Raw genomic sequence first — 20932 nt, 5'->3', positions numbered from 1 at the left:
TTTAAGCAAGTTAGCCATATCAGCTGTTTTTTTAAGGCAGTAAATGAGGCTGAATGAACTGTTTCGCTGCCAGACAAGGCTCCGCTGATAGCCAGGTGTAGCTGTGGTAAGGATTCACTCCATGGTGCTGAAAAGAAAGCTCTGCTGTTGGGGCAGCTTTATGTAGGTCCTAACAGTTTGTTGGCACCGTTTGTCACCGTTATAGTGCAATTAATGTATTCTTTAGTGTTCTGTAGTGGCTTTGCTGGCATGCATCTAAAATAATCTGAGTTTGCCCCACCAAAATGTACATGTTAAAATTGCCACTGATGCTTTCCATCCGATTCTGCATCATCCGCTGCACACAGGTAGGCCATATGATCCTTCTTGCTCTGGATTCCAGAGACGTGGGAATGTGACATATCCCGAGACGATATTGACTGCTATCATGAATGACTTTCAGCTCAAAATGCAGGTGTAAAACGCCGTTTGTTTCTGTATCTTGCGTTTTGAAAATGCATCACCGTTTATGGCTGTAATTACAGGCTACATTTGCGCAGCCATTGTGCGCGAGTGCATGTGCGGTGGTTGCAAGCTTTGAACCACTCCTTTTTGGGGCTTGTGGGTCAAAAGGTTTGAAAACTACCGAACAGATTGGGGATTTGCTGTACAGCTAGAGGATCGGGTGCAGCCCAACGGCAAATAAATTGTAGGGAGAGAGTATTGCTCAAGAATATGAACAAATTTTGCAACAATTGAGAGCATAGGTCTACAAGACTTTACTCTAAACTCGACCGGTTCTACTTATGACTGACTTCGAACTTGTGATTTGAGACTTGTTAATAGTATAATAATAGTGACGTGTCCCACCTCTGATTTTCGGTAACGATAACCAATTTCCTAACCTTAACCTAATTATCCTAACATGCTACATTTATTCTCCTAACCTGCTGTGTAAATTCTAATTTGCCACGAAAAAGGCGTGTTTTGTTCCGGACTCGCCTTTCCATTGAGGGATAAAGTGGTAGTTTCCTTGGAAACGGCTCGGGCTGCAGCAAAGGCTTGCGACAAAGACACAATTTGTATTTTTACTCCTGTCTGTAGTATATTCTTTCCGTTTCTCAGCTCATGTCCCATGCTTTTGTTTGATTTTGTCTGTGTGTTTACTTGTAATTTGTTTAACATGGAATGGTTATGTAGAATTTCTTGAAAATTAATCATTCCATTTATACAACCTTCCAGTGATTGGCATTGAAATGTAATGGTTCCACACAGTTCTGCCACAGGTTCTGCTGTCTCCAGCCATCACAGGCCACAGCAAAGCTTGACCGCCGAGACTCGCGCAGCTCAGTCGCATGCAGCATGAGCTTGGTGTTGTTGCCACAGCAACCACTGAAGAGAAATCCGTGCAGGTCCTGATGCTACGGAGCTCGCGCTACCGCATTGAGGGGGATGTAGCAGTCGGACACGGGCAGATGGGACCTCAATATCGACAGTGACTCACCGACAACGCGCGACACTAGATAACGAGGGAGGGAGAAATGTGATGGCGATAAGCCTCGGGTACCTTGGACCTTGACGGGAAGACATTGTCACACGGTGTGCCAGGTTGTCCTACACTTGCGGATCAAGGGTGAGTGCACCTAACTGCGGCGAAATGTGATTGCTGGATTAGTCTGAATCTAAATTGGGCTTGTTGCGACTGGGCTATATTCAATCGCAATGAGGCTATGAATTATACAATTGTCACACGACTCACACCTATATGGTTTTGGCAAATACATACAATTATATAAATATATTCGTACAATATTATTAGTCTATAAGATAGTATACAGGAGAAGAGGTTGCATAATGTATTACATCTTCGGGATGTTGAATTCTAATGAGTTGGTTCTAAATACTACTCCAAAGCAACAGGGCTGACATTTGTTCTTGTTGGGAATTATAATGCACACATTAATGCAGCACAACAGGCTAATAGAAACAACAACAGCTGTAAACATGTTTTTGCTGAAATAAATATCTAGCCTATCACAATAGGTTATAGGCTAGAATGATATTGTGCAGTTTAATTGCCTAAACTAAATATGGAGTCCATTTTAAAAGGCGTTTTTGAAATCGCCTGTAGTGATAAAACATTTGCAACAGTAGTTCCAGAGGCTTGCTGCTGATCAAAACGGCATGGGTGTTTGACAGAGAAACCCCCACTTTATTAGAATAAGCTATTGTTTTAAATACTCATAAACCTTCAATTGGACATATGTGTTTTTACTCACAAAGTAGTAATTTCATTAGTGCCAAAATAGTGTTAACATGGTAAATATAAACAGCTCAATGTCTTGACTTTGAGAAACATCAAAATATATTTATACTTTAAAAAATGACTTAAAACAGGGTTGAAAAAATGAATCCCCAAGAACTAGTATAATCTTTTAAAAAATGTAAGTGTCATTATTTGACTTGGCCATTTTTACCCCAAAAATGAAAAGAAAAAAAATGAAATGATAGTCGGAGAAGAAGAATTTACTGAATTATAGATTTTTTTTATTGTAGATACTCTATATATAACTATTTAAAAATGGGATTTGATTAATGTTCCAAAATGAATACAGGTCCTTCAGTACAGGTCTCAAAATGCCTGGCAACAACATGCATCTAAAACAATGTTGTTTTACTGCATGTCTCATACTTTAAAAGCAACCATGCATTTGCTGTAAGACAAGAAAAGAAACCTAATTGTACAGCTTTTAAAAATAATTTGTGACATCAGTCAGTCAGACCGGGAATGCAATGAGTGGAAACGTGTGGTTGACCACCACTATTCCCAGTTGCATTTCCTATCAACCTGTCTGATCACATCAAATCAGAACAGAGTTGACTATTTGCTGTGTCTCAAACCAGAAAGAAGAAGACAAGACAATAGTGTCTGTCTCATAAAGTATGGATTGTTTCTCTGCCAAGTGTTCTTATATTTCAGTATAGTTTCCAAAGTAGGAAGGAAGTAGTTGGGCTAAGCTATATTTTTTACATTCAAAGTGAATTAGCTTCATCGTATTATACAGTACCAAAATGCTGCTATTTTGAATATATCTCGGGTTCAAAGTGAATTAGCTTCATCGTATTATACAGTACCAAAATGCTACTATTTTGAATATATCTCGGGTTCAAAGTGAATTAGCTTCATCGTATTATACAGTACCAAAATGCTACTATTTTGAATATATCTCAGATTCAAAGTGAATTATTCAGTGTACAGCAGTTTATTTTACTTCTTCATATCATCTTGTCAGGTATGTGGACTTGTCAGGTATGTGGACTGCAGCAAATATAACGTCAACACTGATTGTTTGTTTGTGTTTGTTTACACTATTCTGCTTTGTTTTATAGTTGATTTAGGATTTAAGTCCTGTAATGCGATTGGTGCTTTCTTGTAATGGCGATAGCCCCAGTAATGGCTAAGTGCCTTGAGCAAGGCACTTAACCATAAAATTGCTCTCCATTCAGGGGCGCTGTACTGCAACTGACCCTGTGTGTTTTTCTGGAAGTGTTGGGAAATTTGCCTGACGACTCAAACGGAATTATTCCGCTACATACTTCAGTCTGAGACTGCCGTGAGGTGTTGTACAAAACAAAGTGATCAGCCATTTGATCGTCTCTAATCAATCAGAATGTCAAAGCCAATGACACATTTTCTAAACACTGCTTTACCCACTTGTGTTCTGGCTCTGGCCCGACCCATCTGTTTCTGGGACCAATCCGAACAGTTAGAATGTGTTTGTGTTTTAGAAATTGTCGGGCAGGTACTCACATTCAGACTCACTGCAGAGAAGAAACTAACGTCCGTGGGCGTGGTGTATCATTTGGCCGGAGCCAAATTGGGAATTGGGAAATAGGCAAAAGACGAATGGCCATTATAACCAAATGGACAATAACATTTCTATTATATTATTTTATATTCTATTCAGTTACGTTTCTACATTGTGGAACAGCCAGGCATAAGGGATGTGTAAACATAAACAATATTTGAATGTTACCTGTTTTTTTTTTAAAGAACATCTGTACAATTTTGTTTCTGAATGAAAATATATTGTATAAAAAAGCAATACTTCACTATAGAAATGATAGCATTTGTTTGCGGATGTAGCGTGTAGGGAGCATTGGTATTGGCACAGTGATGTGTGTCAGTGTTTGTGCCTGCCATAGAAAAGGGGCCACAGATGTTTGCCTGTTGATCTGACATCATGCTCTCTTCTTAACAGGTATCTTTCCTCCGACCCAACAGGCCACACCAGCAGCCACAGGCAAGGCTTGATGGCATGTAGATTTCCTAGAAAACAATGCCCAAAGCTACATAATCCCTTTTGGAAATAAAATATATTGAATATATATATTTTAATAATTTCAAATCACTCAATTTATTTTCTAAAATATACAGTGTAGTATATTGATAATATATTTGTGTGCAATATATCTCATGTCATAATATATTGGAAAAATATACAACTATTTGCCACATTCAGATATTGTAATATACAATTGAATGACAACATTGTAGGGCAGTGGGGCCACCAATTATGCATGTTCTCCCACTTAAAAAGATGAGAGAGGCCTGTAATTTTCATCATAGGTACACTTCAACTATGACAGTCAAAATGAGAGAAAAAATTCCAGAAAATCACAGTGTAGGATTTTTAATGAATTTATTTGCAAATTATGGTGGAAAATAAGTATTTGGTCAATAAAAAAAGTTTATCTCAATACTTTGTTATATACCCTTTGTTGGCAATGACAGAGGTCAAACGTTTTCTGTAATTCTTCACAAGGTTTTCACACACTGTTGCTGGTATTTTGGCCATGCTGAAAGACCCAGCCACGTTTCATCTTCAATGCCCTTGCTGATGGAAGGAGGTTTTCACTCAAAATCTCACGATACATGGCCCCATTCATTCTTTCCTTTACATGGATCAGTCGTCCTGGACCCTTTGCAGAAAAACAGCCCCAAAGCATGATGTTTCCACCCCCATGCTTTACAGTAGGTATGGTGTTCTTTGGATGCAACTCAGCATTCTTTGTCCTCCAAACACGACGAGTTGAGGTTTTACCAAAAAGTTATATTTTGGTTTCATCTGACCATATGACATTCTCCCAATCTTCTTCTGGATCATCCAAATGCTCTCTAGCAAACTTCAGACGGGCCTGGACATGTACTGGCTTAAGCAGGGGGACACGTCTGGCACTGCAGCATTTGAGTCCCTGGTGGCGTAGTGTGTTACTGATGGTAGGCTTTGTTACTTTGGTCCCAGCTCTCTGCAGGTCATTCACTAGGTCCCTCCGTGTGGTTCAGGGATTTTTGCTCACTGTTCTTGTGATCATTTTGACCCCACGGGGTGAGATCTTGCGTGGAGCCCCAGATCAAGGGAGATTATCAGTGATCTTTTATGTCTTCCATTTCCTAATAATTGCTCCCACAGTTGACTTTTTCAAACCAAGCTGCTTACCTATTGAAGATTCAGTCTTCCCAGCCTGGTGCAGGTCTACAATTTTGTTTCTGGTGTCCTTTGACAGCTCTTTGGTCTTGGCCATAGTGAGGTTTGGAGTGTGACTGTTTGAGGTTTATTATTTATTTTAAATTTATTTCACCATTATTTAACTCGGCAAGTCAGTTAAGAACAAATTCTTATTTACAATGACGGCCTAACCCGGATGACATTGGGCCAATTGTGCTCTGCCCTATGGGGCTCCAAATCACGTCCGGTTGTGATACAGCCTGGAATCGAACCAGGGTGTCTGTTGTGATGCCTCTAGCACTGAGATGCAGTGCCTTAGACCGCTGCTCCTCAATGGAGCTCATATGTAGGCATACAAGTGTGAAATGTTCTAGATAATTATTTGCCGTTTCTTTGTCCACTATAAAAGGCAAGAATAGACTAGCAATAAAAGCAATACTGCTTGCCAAGTTGACATTCAATTATAGGGCCAGTCCGCAGTTGAAACAATAACAAACCGTCATTTGAGGGATGGGCCTGGAAAAATGTAACCACTCTCAAATTAATAGACTATGGATGGAAGGACTGACAATTCATGATATCACAATGATCTTTTTAACCATGTTATGAGGCTACAGTGTTTGTTTACATTTACAATGTTTACACACATTGGAGTAAAACAAGCTTATGTTTTGGGTTATGATGGGGTGTGCCAGTTGAACTAAGCTCATGAGGCATTTATAAGTTATATTCTTCAAGAATCAACTTTAATTAAGTCCAAACATTTATGTAGCAACTGCAGATGTCCCCTTTAAGGAAATGGTAGGCGATATATATTGAACCAAAATATAAACACAACAATTTCAAAGATTTTGCTGAGTTACAGTTTATATACGGAAATCAGTCAATTTATATAAATAAATGAGGCCTTAATCTATGAAGCCGGTTGGACATACTGCCAAATTCTCTAAAAGGATGTTAGAGGCAGCTAATGGTAGAGAAATTAACATTAAATTCTTTGGCAACAGCTCTGGTGGACATTCCTGCAGTCAGCATGCCAATCGCATGCTCCCTCAACTTTAGACATCTGTGGCATTGTGTTGTGTGACAAAACTGCACATTTTAAAGTGGCCTTTTATTGTCCCCAGCACAAGGTGCACCTGTGTAATGATTATGCTGTTTAATCAGCTTCTTTATATGCCACACCTGTCAGGTGGATGGATTATCTTGACAAAGGATAACATTTGAGAGAAATAAGATTTTTGTGCGTATGGAACATTTCTGGGATCTTTTATTTTAGCTCATAAAAAATGGGATTAGGACATTTTATGTTTTGTTACTGAGAGCCATGAAATGACACAGTTGGTTATTGTCTTCCTCATAATTCTACCTCTGGTGAAGAGTGATGCCTCCTCCACCTGTCTAGAACCCACCCTGGATGTATTGTCAGCTAATTAGACAAGGAAACACTATGTATTTCCACTGGGCACATACTGGTTGAATCAACGTTGTTCAGTGAAATGACGTGGAATAGACGCTGAGGTGACGTCTGTGGCCAGAGGTGTCTGCAAGCGTGTTAATGCCTTTGCAAATGATCAAACTGACACCAAATGGAAGTTGTTAAAAGCCACGAGAAGAGCTCCATTGTCTACTGGGCTCAGGTCAATGGGAATCCTGAGGATATGAATGCTCATCCATACAACGCCAGTAGTCAATTGTCTCTGTGTTCCTCAAACAGCTGTATCAGTCTCTGTGTGGTAACATGAGACTCACAGTTCCTACAGCGCTGCCGTTTGTCACTTAGTTCGCTCGGTTTCCCAAAGAGCTCTGGTAGGATACAATAGTATCTTAGGGAGACTCAGTTTCAGTGGCCTAGAGGATTTGTTTTGACAAAAAATAAATACACATAGCTTAGTCTTAGTGCATATACCTATAATCTAAGTCCTAAATGCATTTTTGTTACCCTAGTTCCCGCAAGTTATTTCCAAATATTAGCTTCATAGGGACCAAGCTATATTTAGCTCATGCACACAAGCTTTTTCGAAATGAGGGCAACTTCATTTTGTGCTCATTAACTAACCAAAGACACACACTCGCTTCATCAGAGGGATAAAATACAGCTTCATCAGAGGGATAAAATACTGCTTCATCAGAGGGATAAATTACAGCTTCATCAGAGGGATAAAATACAGCTTCATCAAAGTGATAAAATACAGCTTCATCAAAGTGATAAAATACAGCTTCATCAAAGTGATAAAATACAGCTTCATCAAAGTGATAAAATACAGCTTCATCAAAGGGATAAAATACAGCTTCATCAAAGGGATAAAATACAGCTTCATCAGAGGGATAAAATACAGCTTCATCAGAGGGATAAAATACAGCTTCATCAGAGGGATAAAATACAGCTTCATCAAAGGGATAAATTACAGCTTCATCAGAGGGATAAAATATAGCTTCATCAGAGGGATAAAATACAGCTTCATCAGAGGGATAAAATACAGCTTCATCAGAGGGATAAAATACAGCTTCATCAGAGTGATAAAATACAGCTTCATCAGAGGGATAAAATACAGCTTCATCAGAGGGATAAAATACAGCTTCATCAGAGGGATAAAATACAGCTTCATCAGAGGGATAAATTACAGCTTCATCAAAGTGATAAATATGTCCGGGCGTTTTACAGTGTCCCTTCAGGATGTGTAGCCGGTAATTGCATTTTTTTTGCAGACCAAGAGGACAACAGTGCTGCTTCTAGTGCCTCCTTGTCCTTAGAATAAACATCTATTCAAATAAACATCTATTCATTGGCCCTAGAATAAACATCTATTCAAATAAACATCTATTCCTTGGCCCTAGCATAAACATCTATTCAAATAAACATCTATTCCTTGTCCCTAGCATAAACATCTATTCAAATAAACATCTATTCCTTGTCCCTAGCATAAACATCTATTCAAAGAAACATTTCCTATTGTTTATGCAACCTTGTGTTCTTCTTCCCACCCCCAGATCCCTTAGAGACAACCTGCCACCCAATGTCATCGTCATTATCTGTAAGCTATATCTGTCTCTTCGCTCTCCTCTTTTTCAGTCTCTCTATTCCATCAGCATAAAGAGAGGGCTCCCCTCCAACCTCCCTATCGCCCCACTGTCTTAGAAGGAAAAAAAGGAGGCATTATATAAAACACCTTGTGTATCCCCCCCAGCTCTACAGGTGGGATATTTATAGGCACAGTTCAGATTCTAACAACCTGTGCGCAGGAGAAAAAAAGGGAGGAGGAAAGATGAAAGAATGAAGGAAAGAAGGAAGGAAGTGTTACATAATGACAGAACAAGCGGTGAGAGAAATCAGATCTGTGCACTTGTAGTGTGCTGTGCTGCTCCTTCACTCTCCACAACTCTCTCCCACTGACATTCTGGTGTGTGACTCATCATCTTAGTAAACACACACAGAGAGAGCGAGGGAGAGAGAGCGAGGGAGAGAGAGCGAGGGAGAGAGAGCGAGGGAGAGCGAGGGAGAGAGAGCGAGCGAGAGGATAGAGAGACCATACATATGTGCTACAACTTGTTGGCTGACTATTTCGATGGAAGGAAAATTATTTAATGCATTTTAATGCCTGATTTTAAAAAACAAGGTACAGTTGAAGTCAGAAGTTTACATACACCTCAGCCAAATACATTGAAACTCAATTTTTCACAATTCCTGACATTTAATCCTAGTAAAAATTACCTGTCTTAGGTCAGTTAGGATCACCAATTGATTTTAAGAATGTGAAATGTCAGAATAATAGTAGAGAGAATGATTTATTTCAGCTTTTATTTCTTTCATCACATTCCCATTGGGTCAGAAGTTTACATACACTCAATTAGTATTTGGTAGCATTATCTTTAAATTGTTTAACTTGGGTCAAATGTTTCAGTAGGTTGGGTGAATTTTGGACCATTCCTCCTGACAGAGCTGGTGTAACTGAGTCAGGTTTGTAGGCCTCCTTGCTCGCACACGCTTTTTCAGTTCTGCCCACAAATGTTCTATAGGATTGAGGTCAGGGCTTTGTGATGGCCATTCCAATACCTTTACTTTGTTGTCCTTAAGCCATTTTGCCACAACTTTGGAATTATGCTTGAGGTCATTGTCCATTTGGAAGACCCATTTGCGACCAAGCTTTAACTTCCTGACTGATGTCTTGAGATGTTGCTTCAATATATCCACCTAATTTTCCTCCCTCATGATGCCATCTATTTTGTGAAGTGCACCAGTTCCTCCTGCAGCAAAGCACCCCCACAACATGATGCTACCACCCGCGTGCTTCACGGTTTGGATGGTGTTCTTCAGCTTGCAAGCATCCCCCTTTTTCCTCCAAACATATCAATGGTCATTATGGCCAAACAGTTCTATTTTTGTTTCATCAGACCAGAGGTAATTTCTCCAAAAAGTATGATCTTTGTCCCCATGTGCAGTTGCAAACCGTAGTCTGGCTTTTTTATGGCGGTTTTGGAGCAGTGGCTTCTTCCTTGTTGAGCGGCCTTTCAGGTTATGTCAATATAGGACTCATTTTACTGTGGATATATACTTTTATACCTGTTTCCTCCAGCATCTTCACAAGGTCCTTTGCTGTTGTTCTGGGATTGATTTGAACTTTTGGCACCAAAGTACGTTCATCTCTAGGAGACAGAACGCGTTTCCTTCCTGAGCGGTATGACGGCTGCGTGGTCCCATGGTGTTTATACTTGCGTACTATTGTTTGTACAGATGAACGTGGTACCTTCAGGCTTTTGGAATTGCTCCCAAAGATGAACCAGACTTGTCGAGGTCTATAATTTTGATTTCTTTTGATTTTCCCATGATGTTGTCGTGTCTTTGGCATCATTAACCTGAAGATGAACCTTTATCAAAAATTCTCTGTAATTATTTTTATGTGATTAAACTACTTAATCATGTAACTGTAATTAACTAGGAAGTCGGGACACCAAGGAAAATATTCAGATTACAAAGTTATAATTTTCCTCATATAACTTTCAGATCTTTTAATATCTGATCATTTAGTCTTCCGATTAATGAATTCTTAATTCCCTCACGTTAGTCTCATTCCAAACGTTGTAAATTGTTGGTTATCTGCACAAACCCAGTCTTCACAATGAGTCATCCATACATCAATTGTCTTAAAATAATTTATTTACTAACTAAGTACTCACAGAAATGCATAACAAACAAACAAGATATGGTTACAAAGAAATGATCGGGGTATGTGCCCTAGTGGGCTAAACCGGTATGGCGGCTTGTTAGACAGAGTGATAATTCTAACAATTTTAATGCTAATCCTTTGCACATGAACGCTCACTCATTCGGGAACAATTGCAATCAAAATATACACTCAGTGTGTCGTCGGGATCTCTGTTGAAAGGTTTGTTTCTGTTGGAGAGTCTGTCCGCCCGCTCTCTCTCTCTCTGTCGTGGTTAGAATTCAGAGTGACATTCATTCTTGTCATTATAGAATAGATGTTTCGGCGGTTGTCGGTCTTCGCGTTCAATGTTACCGAATTCCTAGCTGCAGACTAGTAATTCATATCAAAGACTTGTTCTTATTCTGTCAGTATCGATAGTCTAAAAGTTTAACCACATGGTATGGTTACAAGATTCAGCCATTTACTCAAACCTTAGCCCTCTCGTTATCGAGGTAAGCTGGTCTGCAACCTTTGTCCTCTCGTAATTGAGAGAAAAATGGTCTGTTGAGAAATTCTCAAGATGGGGGTTTTATTCGGAAGAGCAGAAAGGGGCCTGTCCCAGGATGCCAGACCATAACTGTGCTCATGGGCGGATTTAGTTCAACTCCAAAGGGAATTGGAGTTTCCTTCATTAAACAGTCCAAAATCACATTACACAATTTCACAAACAGTATAATCCTCACTCATTCATTTTATACAAAAATGAGATGTAAGCCTCATATCTGAGGCTATTGAATAAACAGCGTTATGGTAATGTGGCCGTATTTCTCCCATGAGTTGCACAAAATTGTACCAAACGGACCAGTTCGTGGCTGGATTCTTCACCGATCTTTTATACCTTCTCCAGAACATAAATGTTGTTCGGACCTCAAGTTCTGTGAGGTGGAAGAAATTCCTTTGTTCTCTCTATGAAAACTCACTCTCTCTCTATACTGTGGCCATGAGGAGATAATCTCCTCCAGGAATTTACGACCTGAGGTCGCAGCAGCCTGAGTGTAGGAGACAGAGAGAGGGGGATGGTGCTCGCTGTACCCAAAGAGGGTAACGTCATGACAATGTCAAGCAAAGAGGCACTGAGTTTGAAGGTAGGCTTTGAAATAGATCCACAGGTACACCTCCAATTGACTCAAATTATGTCAATTAGCCTATCAGAAGCTTCTAAAGCCATGATATAATTTTCTGGAATTTTCCAAGCTGTTTAAAGGCACAGTCAACTTAGTGTATGTAAACCTCTGACCCACTGGAATTGTGATACAGTGAATTATAAGTGAAATAATCTGTCTGTAAACATTTGTTGAAAAAAATATTTGTGTCATGCACAAAGTAGATGTCCTACCGACTTGCCAAAACTATAGTTTGTTAACAAGAAATTTGTGGGTGGGGTGGTTGAAAAACAAGTTTTAATGACTCCAACCTAAGTGTATGTAAACTTCCGACTTCAACTGTATGTAAGGAGGGTCCCATAACACAATAGTGGTTTACAGTGCCACATGTCATAGGGCTTCCATCCATCCCTTTGCATACCCAACCCCCGTGATGCACAATTTCTCAGTACTGTGGATTGTATTAAAGAGAGAGGTGTGTGTGTGGAGGGTGGATTGATGCCCGTGACAGAAAGGAGGTGATGAACGGTGATGAGGTAAATTAACAGAGGGGAGGGAGGAGAAAGGCAAGTTAAAGGGGGCTATAGACCCCTTTCTGCATTTACAAACATTGGCGCATGATGGCAATGCGCGCAAGTTGGTGACAGAAAAAGGGGGAGTTATTATAGAACGCCAGCAAAAAAAGCCTCTATTTACATGTTGCTTATGAGTGCATTTCACATTACTTTTGGATTATAATTGGATTTTAAGTCTCGTATGAATGTCCTTGCTTAATATAATGTTTGTCATCATCACAAATCAACTGCATAATACTAAAACCTTTCAACCAGTAAAATGACTCTTTGGCTAGCTTTTTGCTATATCAATGAGCGTTAGCATTCCAGCTAACAACTGCTGCATCCAAAACAGTTATTTTGCAAAGATCACAACCAAATATAATCTTAACAACTGTTCAAGCAAGAATCAAAATATCATTGCAAGCGTATGAGAACCCCAAAATGTCATTTTGTTTAGAAGTAATAAAAAATTAAATCTAGGCTATGTTGAATGGGCACAGATGGAGATGGTTTTCTTACTACTGCCATGAGTCGCGCGCATCTGAGCGTGATGTCAGTGTGTCGTGTACTGAAATAGGATCTATTACTGGGGACATTGAGGATCACCACAGTACCTATTATGGATGATGAATCATGATAAGCCCATTAAAGGTTGCAACTGGAATGACATTGGATGACCATAAATAAAGCATGAGATGAACGCTCTCTTCTGATGAAGGATGTAGCTCTGGGATGTAGGCTATATGATAGTGATGAAGGATGTAGCTCTGGGATGTAGGCTATATGATAGTGATAAAAGATGTAGCTCTGGGATGTAGGCTATATGATAGTGATGAAGGATGTAGCTCTGGGATGTAGGCTATATGATAGTGACGAAGGATGTAGCTCTGGGATGTAGGCTATATGATAGTGACGAAGGATGTAGCTCTGGGATGTAGGCTATATGATAGTGATGAAGGATGTAGCTCTGGGATGTAGGCTATATGATAGTGATGAAGGATGTAGCTCTGGGATGTAGGCTATATGATAGTGATAAAGGATGTAGCTCTGGGATGTAGGCTATATGATAGTGATGAAGGATGTAGCTCTGGGATGTAGGATATATGATAGTGACGAAGGACGTAGCTCTGGGATGTAGACTATATGATAGTGATAAAAGATGTAGCTCTGGGATGTAGGCTATATGATAGTGATGAAGGATGTAGCTCTGGGATGTAGGCTATATGATAGTGACGAAGGATGTAGCTCTGGGATGTAGGCTATATGATAGTGATGAAGGATGTAGCTCTGGGATGTAGGGTATATGATAGTGATGAAGGATGTAGCTCTGGGATGTAGGCTATATGATAGTGATAAAAGATGTAGCTCTGGGATGTAGGCTATATGATAGTGATGAAGGATGTAGCTCTGGGATGTAGGCTATATGATAGTGATAAAGGATGTAGCTCTGGGATGTAGGCTATATGATAGTGATGAAGGATGTAGCTCTGGGATGTAGGCTATATGATAGTGACGAAGGATGTAGCTCTGGGATGTAGGCTATATGATAGTGATGAAGGATGTAGCTCTGGGATGTAGGGTATATGATAGTGATGAAGGATGTAGCTCTGGGATGTAGGCTATATGATAGTGATGAAAGATGTAGCTCTGGGATGTAGGCTATATGATAGTGATGAAGGATGTAGCTCTGGGATGTAGACTATATGATAGTGATGAAAGGATGTGTGGATACAATTATTGGATAAAGACAATAGGCTGATATTGAAGAAATGCATAGACCCAAATTCATTGAATTAAGTATTGGTAAACTGGTGTTGACATTACCAACATTTTAACAACAACCTGACACCTTGTCCGTTCATGCACTCTGAAATGAAAAATAGAATTCGGTCAAAGTTGATCATCTGTCGTAACTAGTGCATATTTATTTTAAGGGGTGGAGCAGTCCCAAAGGGAAATAGCAGTAGGCTGGATTCAAACCCATGCAGCGTACTGTATATGCAGCGGCTTAGCCTGCAAGACAATCAAAAGGCGGTGTGCAGGTTTTAGATATATTTAGGATTTCCAATGTTCCCTGACATATATTCCCTTGTGTTCTTTCCACAGAGGAGGGACCATGTTGCTGTACCAAGGTCCTGGGAATACCTATACTGGGAATACCACTGCCCCTCTCTAGCTGGATCATCTGACACCAACTCCCCCAAGATTTCCTGACGGATATAATCCAATTCATCCTTCCATATTTTGGATATTCGAAGCAATAGTGGCATTGGCACATGTAAACATGGTTCCCGCCTTCTATACACTTGTGTATTTTATTCTGTTTACACATTTTACACATAACAGGGATTTTCAAAACCGGAATGTTCTCTCATTAAATTGTTCAAATGTTTCTGTCATTGGAAATTCATCTGGAGAGGAACATCTCTGATCCGAGGTGGGCATGCGCTACGTTTTGGTAGCGACCAGTCATACAGCATTGTTGAAGATGTAAAGCTGTCTAACCTCAGTCCTATGCCCTCAAATGCTAATTTAGCACCATACATTGTTGTGAAAGTAAAGCCATTCTCAGCATGCATACTCAACTGTGAATACGAACTCTATTATTCAGGGTGTTCAGGATCAACCATGAACATATATCAGAGCATGATTGTTACCTGTGCAACGTAGGTGTGAATGTATTTTTACTATGAAAAGGTGTAAAAAAGTATGAGCCATCATATCAGTGTCTTAAATCAGAATTTGGATTCCACTTCTTGTGCACGTCAACGTGGACAATACCAATTAATAACATTCACTGTATCTTCATACAAATCTTTTACAGAAATCGTACAAATCTTGGGACAAAACTTTACTGGAGAGACCGCAGCTGTTGTTGAAAGTGCAGGGTGTCTCTAGAACACGGCACTGCTGCATTAGTGCCTACATTTCTGGCTAGCTGGGCATCCCTCCCTCCCTTCTCTCTCTCTCTCTTACAATGAGCCAGAAGTTGGAGAAGTTGACCTTGGAGACGGACCAGCCTCTGGTCTACACCGTGGAGGAGCTGGAGTGTAAGATTTGCTACAACCGTTATGACACGCGTACTCGCAAGCCCAAGGTGTTGGGCTGCCTCCACCGCGTCTGCGCCAAATGCCTGAAGAAGATCGTGGAGAACTCGTCCCCCAGCATCGTCAGCTGCCCCTTCTGCCGCCACGAGACGCAAGTGTCCGACGATGACATCTGGCTGCTGCAGGACGACAGCAACATCCTGGCCATCCTCACCTACCAGGACCGTGCCAGGAAGAGTGGCGGTTCCATCACCCCGAGTGGGGAGGTGCTGCTCACTCCGGGCAGCCTGAGCGGGAGTGGAGGTGGAGAGGGTGGCTGTGGTGGTTCTGGGGGCGGCTGCGTCACAACCGGTGAGCAGTCACACAGCTCCTCCGACTGCCTGGTCATTACCATCATGGAGGTGCCGGGCGAGTCGCAGTCCTCAGACTCCATGAGCATGCTCAATATGGTGCGCCTGTACCGGCCCGCCAGCCTGGCCTCGCTGCCCTGCCACCTGCCTGCGCAGAAGTGCGGCGCATGGACCTCTCGCACCTTCCCCAGCTTCCTTATCGGCGTCCTGTGTCTAGTCTACTTCTCATCACTGCCACTGGGCATCTATCTTCTGATGATCCAGCAGCTCACCCTGGGAATCATCCTGGTCAGCCTGGTGCCCTCCACCCTGGTTCTGTGTGTCTTCTACGGCTTCTGTCAATGCCTGTGCCATGAGATAATGCAGTCCATAGCGACATAGCCACGCCTCCGCTTAACTCCCCTCCCCCATTATAATACCAATGTATTTCTATCAGTGGATGTGACATAGCAAGACCTGTAAAAGACAAAGCCAAATCACCAATGCAAATCTATACACCCTGTCCTTTTGTAAAATACCCCCCCACCCCTTCCTTTTACCTTCTTCAGATAATACCAGCACTAAAACATCCGAGTGACCACTTGGATTTGGATGTATGGCTTGACTATTCAAGACAACCTGTGAAAGGCCAACGGCCTGATGAATGGTTTTCTAATTACACAGCTCAACCTGCATCAGATTGCTGCCGTTTGTGTTCATGCAGCTCACCGGAATGGGCTTCAGTTATTACTGTGACGATCACCAAACTGTATTGTTCAAAAATAATATGATCCTCTCAGTGTTAACCGTACTGTGGTAGAATACCCATCTGCTCGACCTATGGGCAACGGACTATGAAAACCCATAGTTTTAAGGATGTATTCAGACACTCAGCATAGTCACCATGTATACGCCATGTTCCTAGTTGCCTTTTAAAGGCATGTCTGTTTGTGCCCCTGCAGTAACTTAATGTTGTAAAACCTGTCTGTGTCATTGCATTGGGAACGGACATACCGCCTAAACTGTTACTAGATATTTCAATAAAAGACTCAAGACACTTTTGTGATCTTTGCCATTATTTTTTTAAATTTCCCCCATAACCCACATTTCCTGGGCAACTGATTCTAATTTGCACTATTAATAGGATACAATCACATTCCTTGTACTTAAAAATGAAGATGGAATAAGTTATGTAAAAACACAAAACATCCTAGTTATCATATAGGAACACGACACACAGCTACATAAGAAGCTTCATGAACATTACCCACAAGGGACTGGAGAAATCAATGTATTATTCGCAGTAGTCTTTATGCTGAAGAATTACCCGCAGTGAAAAGTGTACCATTTTGTGATGTGTGAATCAGTCGGTTCCAGCCCCACAGACCCATTCTGCTAAAATGCTGACGTTTTGCTAACTCAAGCTAATTTTAGTGTTGTTGCTCCGGAGACCTGGCACATGGGAGCACCCCCATGGCATCGAAGGACCTCAGCTCCTAAAAGCTTCTTGTTAGCTATTACAGGAGAGCAACTCAAAGGAATATCTGTCTGGCACAATCAAATGCTGCTAATTATAAGAAACCTTACCTAGCACTAGAACTTAGAAATAGCATTAATCAACCACAATATGAATATGATAGAACCACACAATTTGTACAGAACCTGTGTCTAATGGTAACACTCCCAGTCTATTAGATCATATCCACCATTTTTTTTTGCCTTTATTTAACTAGGCAAGTCAGTTAAGAACAAATTCTTATTTATAATGACAGCCTACACCGGCAATACCCGGACGATGCTGGGCCAATTGTGCACTGCCCACTGATACAGCCTGGATTTGATTTGGTGTCTGTAGTGACGCCTCAAGCACCGAGATGCAGTACCTTAGACCGCTGTGCCACTCGGGAGCCCAAACTAGCAACCCTCCAGTTGCTGGCTGGCCTCTCTAACCGCTAGGCTACCTGCCACCTCAACAATACAAAAGCATCCAAAAACACAACTTTAGATATGATTAGGGAATATGATTTGTCAAAATGTGTTGACGTAAACCACTTTTATTTATGGAAGAAGAGCCAAGGGCACAGATGGTTCCATGGGCCTCAGCTGCTAGGGTTGGCCTAATTGAATAGTGTCTCCCTGAAGACCAGTTCCTGCCAGTGCCAGCAAGGAAACAGTAAGCAGGTGGGATGTGGAGGAGGAGCCCAATACTGAGGGCTCACCCTGAAGTTGCTCAGTTGTTTTCAGTCGTGTCGAAGGTTGTCAACTTGGCCGTAGGCTATAAGAAAGCATGAGACCCTGAGGAGACTTCAAAACAGAGGTGGGTTCTTAATCTAGCTTGATTATTTGGTAATGAATAAATTGCGAAGTAGCTAATAACTCTTGATTCCTAATTCCATTATTTTGTGTTTCATATGTGGTCATTGTAATATTTGGTGGAGTTAGTGGCACAATATAGACTTCTGATGGTAATGCTAAGTATAAATGTTTATTGGAAAATAAAAGGGAGACATTATGAAGCAAATACAACTTTATATTTTTGCAGTGAAAATTATATGCCAATCATCAGAGATTACATGATCAATACTCAGGTCTATATTGGCTTTATAATACCAGTCCATTTACCTGGTTTAGTGAGACTGTGTGAAGAAACATATTAATTCCATCACAAGGTCCATGACAAGGTTATTGCTTGATGGGCTTAAAGACGTCAACCAGTGACTTTTGAACTTTTACTGTTGAAGCGATATCCCAAATACAAATACAGTAAAAGCACACACACGAAAGGGTCAAAAATATGTTTTGAGCAAAATAGTTTTGTTTTTTTTCTGACACAAGCGCAAACATCAAGGAGTATGGAATTCAAGGACTTGGTCTGATGGTAATCGGCGATGTCGACGGCCTCCCCCCTTGCTTGAGGAGCAATAGAGAACAAAAACAACCCCCACCCACACAACTTGTGCTGTCATGACATACCCGGACCACCTATTGAGATGTGCCTTTTGTTAGGTAAATCAGTTAAATGAGGTGAAAAGGAGACTGGAGTGTCACATTAAGGTCAGAGTGGCAGGGCTGGGTTGGTTACTTTCTAAATGTAATGTTACCTAAATAAAAAGGTACCTAGGCTGTCCAAAATTGTAATCGGTAATTTAGCTCTCTCTTGCAAGGTTCAGATGAATCGGTGGCGGAGATCAGTGGATGAGATTCAGGCCAGGAAAAGGCAGGTCACAGAGTGTGAGCGTGCCCTGGAAGCCCTGTGCAAGGTGACTGCCTGTTTCCAACAGATGGCCATCTCTATCGGAAGTAACTCAGACGGCAGCTTTCTGAGAGAGGAGATGGACGAGACCAGAGCACTGGCTCATAGAATCTGCACAGGTAAGGCCACTATAATGCTGTTGAATGTTACATGAACCTCAAGATCTGACCCTTTCTTATTCTATCATTTAATGGGGTTCCACAAACAAAAGGGGACTGTGATCTGACCCCTTCCATTCAAATTCAGGTCAAATCTTTAAGTGCAACATTCTCTCAGCCAATTGGTGTCTAAAAGAAAATCAAAATTGTTGACAGCACTGTCTTTTAAAATCAAAAGTACTTTGTATAGAGTGTAAATCATACGCAAATTCCACTGTGAATAATTGCTTTGGCAATGTTAACACGTTTCCCATGCCAGTAAAGCCCTTGAATTGAATAATTGTGCGTCGTCTCATGATCCAGGGTTGCACAGACGCCTGGTCCCTCTATTGACAGAGAGGGCAACTGAACCTGGACAAGAGGATCGATTACAGGTGCAGAGACTGTGGGTTCTTTTCCTCACTGGGCTAGAGAACCTCCAACAAGACCTGCACAAAGCCAGTGACTTAATAGATCGCTTCCCTTTGAAACAGAGAAATGACCGCCGGGCCCTGGTGAACACAGGAGCTACAGATGGGGTCACTGGGGTGTCTGCCCGAGCTGCTTCAGTCCAAACCCTGTGGCTAGCAGTAGAGGTGGAGCAAAACCCTGACCTAAAGACGCACATCACCCAGATTGACGTCCTGGTCAAGGAGATGCTCCAGAAAGTCAGCATTCCTTTCTGGGCAGTGGAGGCTACCCAAGAGGCCTGGGTGGAAGGCACTCAGTCTCAGGACGCTGCACACGATCAAGATGAGACTCTGGAAGAGATGATGGTGGTGTCCCAAGATGACCAGATGTCTGGGTGTTGTCAACCTCTAAACTGTAAGTTATGGTGTATGTTTTGCCTATCGACCTGAAGACTGGGGTGTACTCTGAAACTGTTAATGGTCGGTAAAACTTTGAATAAAGCCTCATTCATACTGTACATACACTGTGCAATAACAAGTAGCTTTGCAAAATGGCATTCCTGTGTAAACTAAAATGTGTAGTCCTGCAATTTTAAAACGACAGTACACAGGACCGGCATTTTGCATAGCGTCGTGTAGCATACACATGGTATAAATTAGGTTTTTACATGCACAAGTAATTTCTATTTACTAATGAAAATTATGAACGTTAAACATCTTTAGATGCTGTCAAAGAACACATGCTTTAAGGTATGATCAACTATAAAGATCTCCTTGATAAAAGGATAGATTTGTATGTTAAAGACCTTGTATACCTAGGTTATTGATTCATTTTGTAATACGCTGACTACACTAGGTGGGTACATCCAGCCACACAAGCAGGTTGAAATAGCAAAACAATATTAATGGTCACCAGTCACGGACATTTAGCTCGCTAAATGGTCCTGGGATATAAAAATAGCTTTATTTTACCTGAAATACACCAGGCCCCTCCCCCCCTTTCAGGGGTCACAATCGTGTGCCCTCTACTCCAACAATTAAGCCACAGATAAAAGGGGAAACCTAGTTTATTATATCTCCTTCATATGCTGCTTGGCAACCAACTTTAAGGTGCCAACTGGACTTGTGTGGACCTAAATTCAGCTTTCAATCACCCACGTGGGTAAATTCTCCTAAAAACCAATGACAAGATGGTCGTGTGACAAACAGAACCAAGTTGTATTTTAGCGCCTGGCTACAGAGACACACGCGAGCAGTTTGGGTAAAATTATTGAACATGTGAACATTTATTTTGCAACAGGGCCGGTGTGGTCAGCATGTTAGAATGAACGTTGTATTGATTGCTTGAAAATGTATTATGCAAATTAAATAAAGTCAAATGTTGATTGGAAAATAACCAACAA

The 20932-nt window shown here is 41.1% G+C and overlaps 2 protein-coding genes across 3 annotated transcripts; both read left to right on the top strand.

Annotated features, from left to right (window-relative positions):
* The first annotated feature begins 1071 nt into the window (after positions 1–1071).
* LOC124018575 (E3 ubiquitin-protein ligase RNF182) lies at positions 1072–16778 on the top strand. Of its 2 annotated transcripts, none has more exons than XM_046333919.1 (3): positions 1072–1612; positions 14460–14631; positions 15178–16778. In XM_046333919.1, exon 3 carries the CDS (start codon positions 15331–15333, stop codon positions 16129–16131), a length of 801 nt encoding a protein of 266 aa, XP_046189875.1. In that variant the 5' UTR covers positions 1072–1612; positions 14460–14631; positions 15178–15330; the 3' UTR covers positions 16132–16778. The 2 variants fall into 2 exon arrangements, with proteins under 2 accessions (XP_046189875.1, XP_046189868.1); XM_046333912.1 differs by having other exon boundaries at positions 14460–14790.
* Positions 16779–17982: 1204 nt separating this feature from the next.
* On the top strand, positions 17983–20925 carry zgc:109913 (regulator of G-protein signaling 9-binding protein). Its single transcript, XM_046339311.1, has 4 exons — positions 17983–18046; positions 18565–18735; positions 18894–19101; positions 19444–20925. The coding sequence occupies exons 3-4, from the start codon at positions 18900–18902 to the stop codon at positions 19977–19979; spliced, it is 738 nt and encodes a 245-aa protein (XP_046195267.1). The 5' UTR covers positions 17983–18046; positions 18565–18735; positions 18894–18899; the 3' UTR covers positions 19980–20925.
* The last annotated feature ends 7 nt before the right edge of the window (positions 20926–20932 follow it).

This window comes from Oncorhynchus gorbuscha, linkage group LG03, assembly GCF_021184085.1.
Source record: "Oncorhynchus gorbuscha isolate QuinsamMale2020 ecotype Even-year linkage group LG03, OgorEven_v1.0, whole genome shotgun sequence".
NCBI classification, from domain to species: domain Eukaryota; kingdom Metazoa; phylum Chordata; class Actinopteri; order Salmoniformes; family Salmonidae; genus Oncorhynchus; species Oncorhynchus gorbuscha.
Note: the sequence above shows the minus strand (reverse complement) of the source record. Positions and strands in the feature narration are given on the sequence as shown.

Excerpts from the sequence above, each read along its gene's own strand:
- zgc:109913 (XM_046339311.1), top strand. The coding sequence starts at position 18,900 with ATGAATCGGTGGCGGAGATCAGTGGATGAGATTCAGGCCAGGAAAAGG. Across the intron at positions 19,102-19,443 it reads GGCTCATAGAATCTGCACAG|GGTTGCACAGACGCCTGGTC; the intron begins GTAAGGCCACTA and ends CTCATGATCCAG.
- LOC124018575 (XM_046333919.1), top strand. The coding sequence starts at position 15,331 with ATGAGCCAGAAGTTGGAGAAGTTGACCTTGGAGACGGACCAGCCTCTG.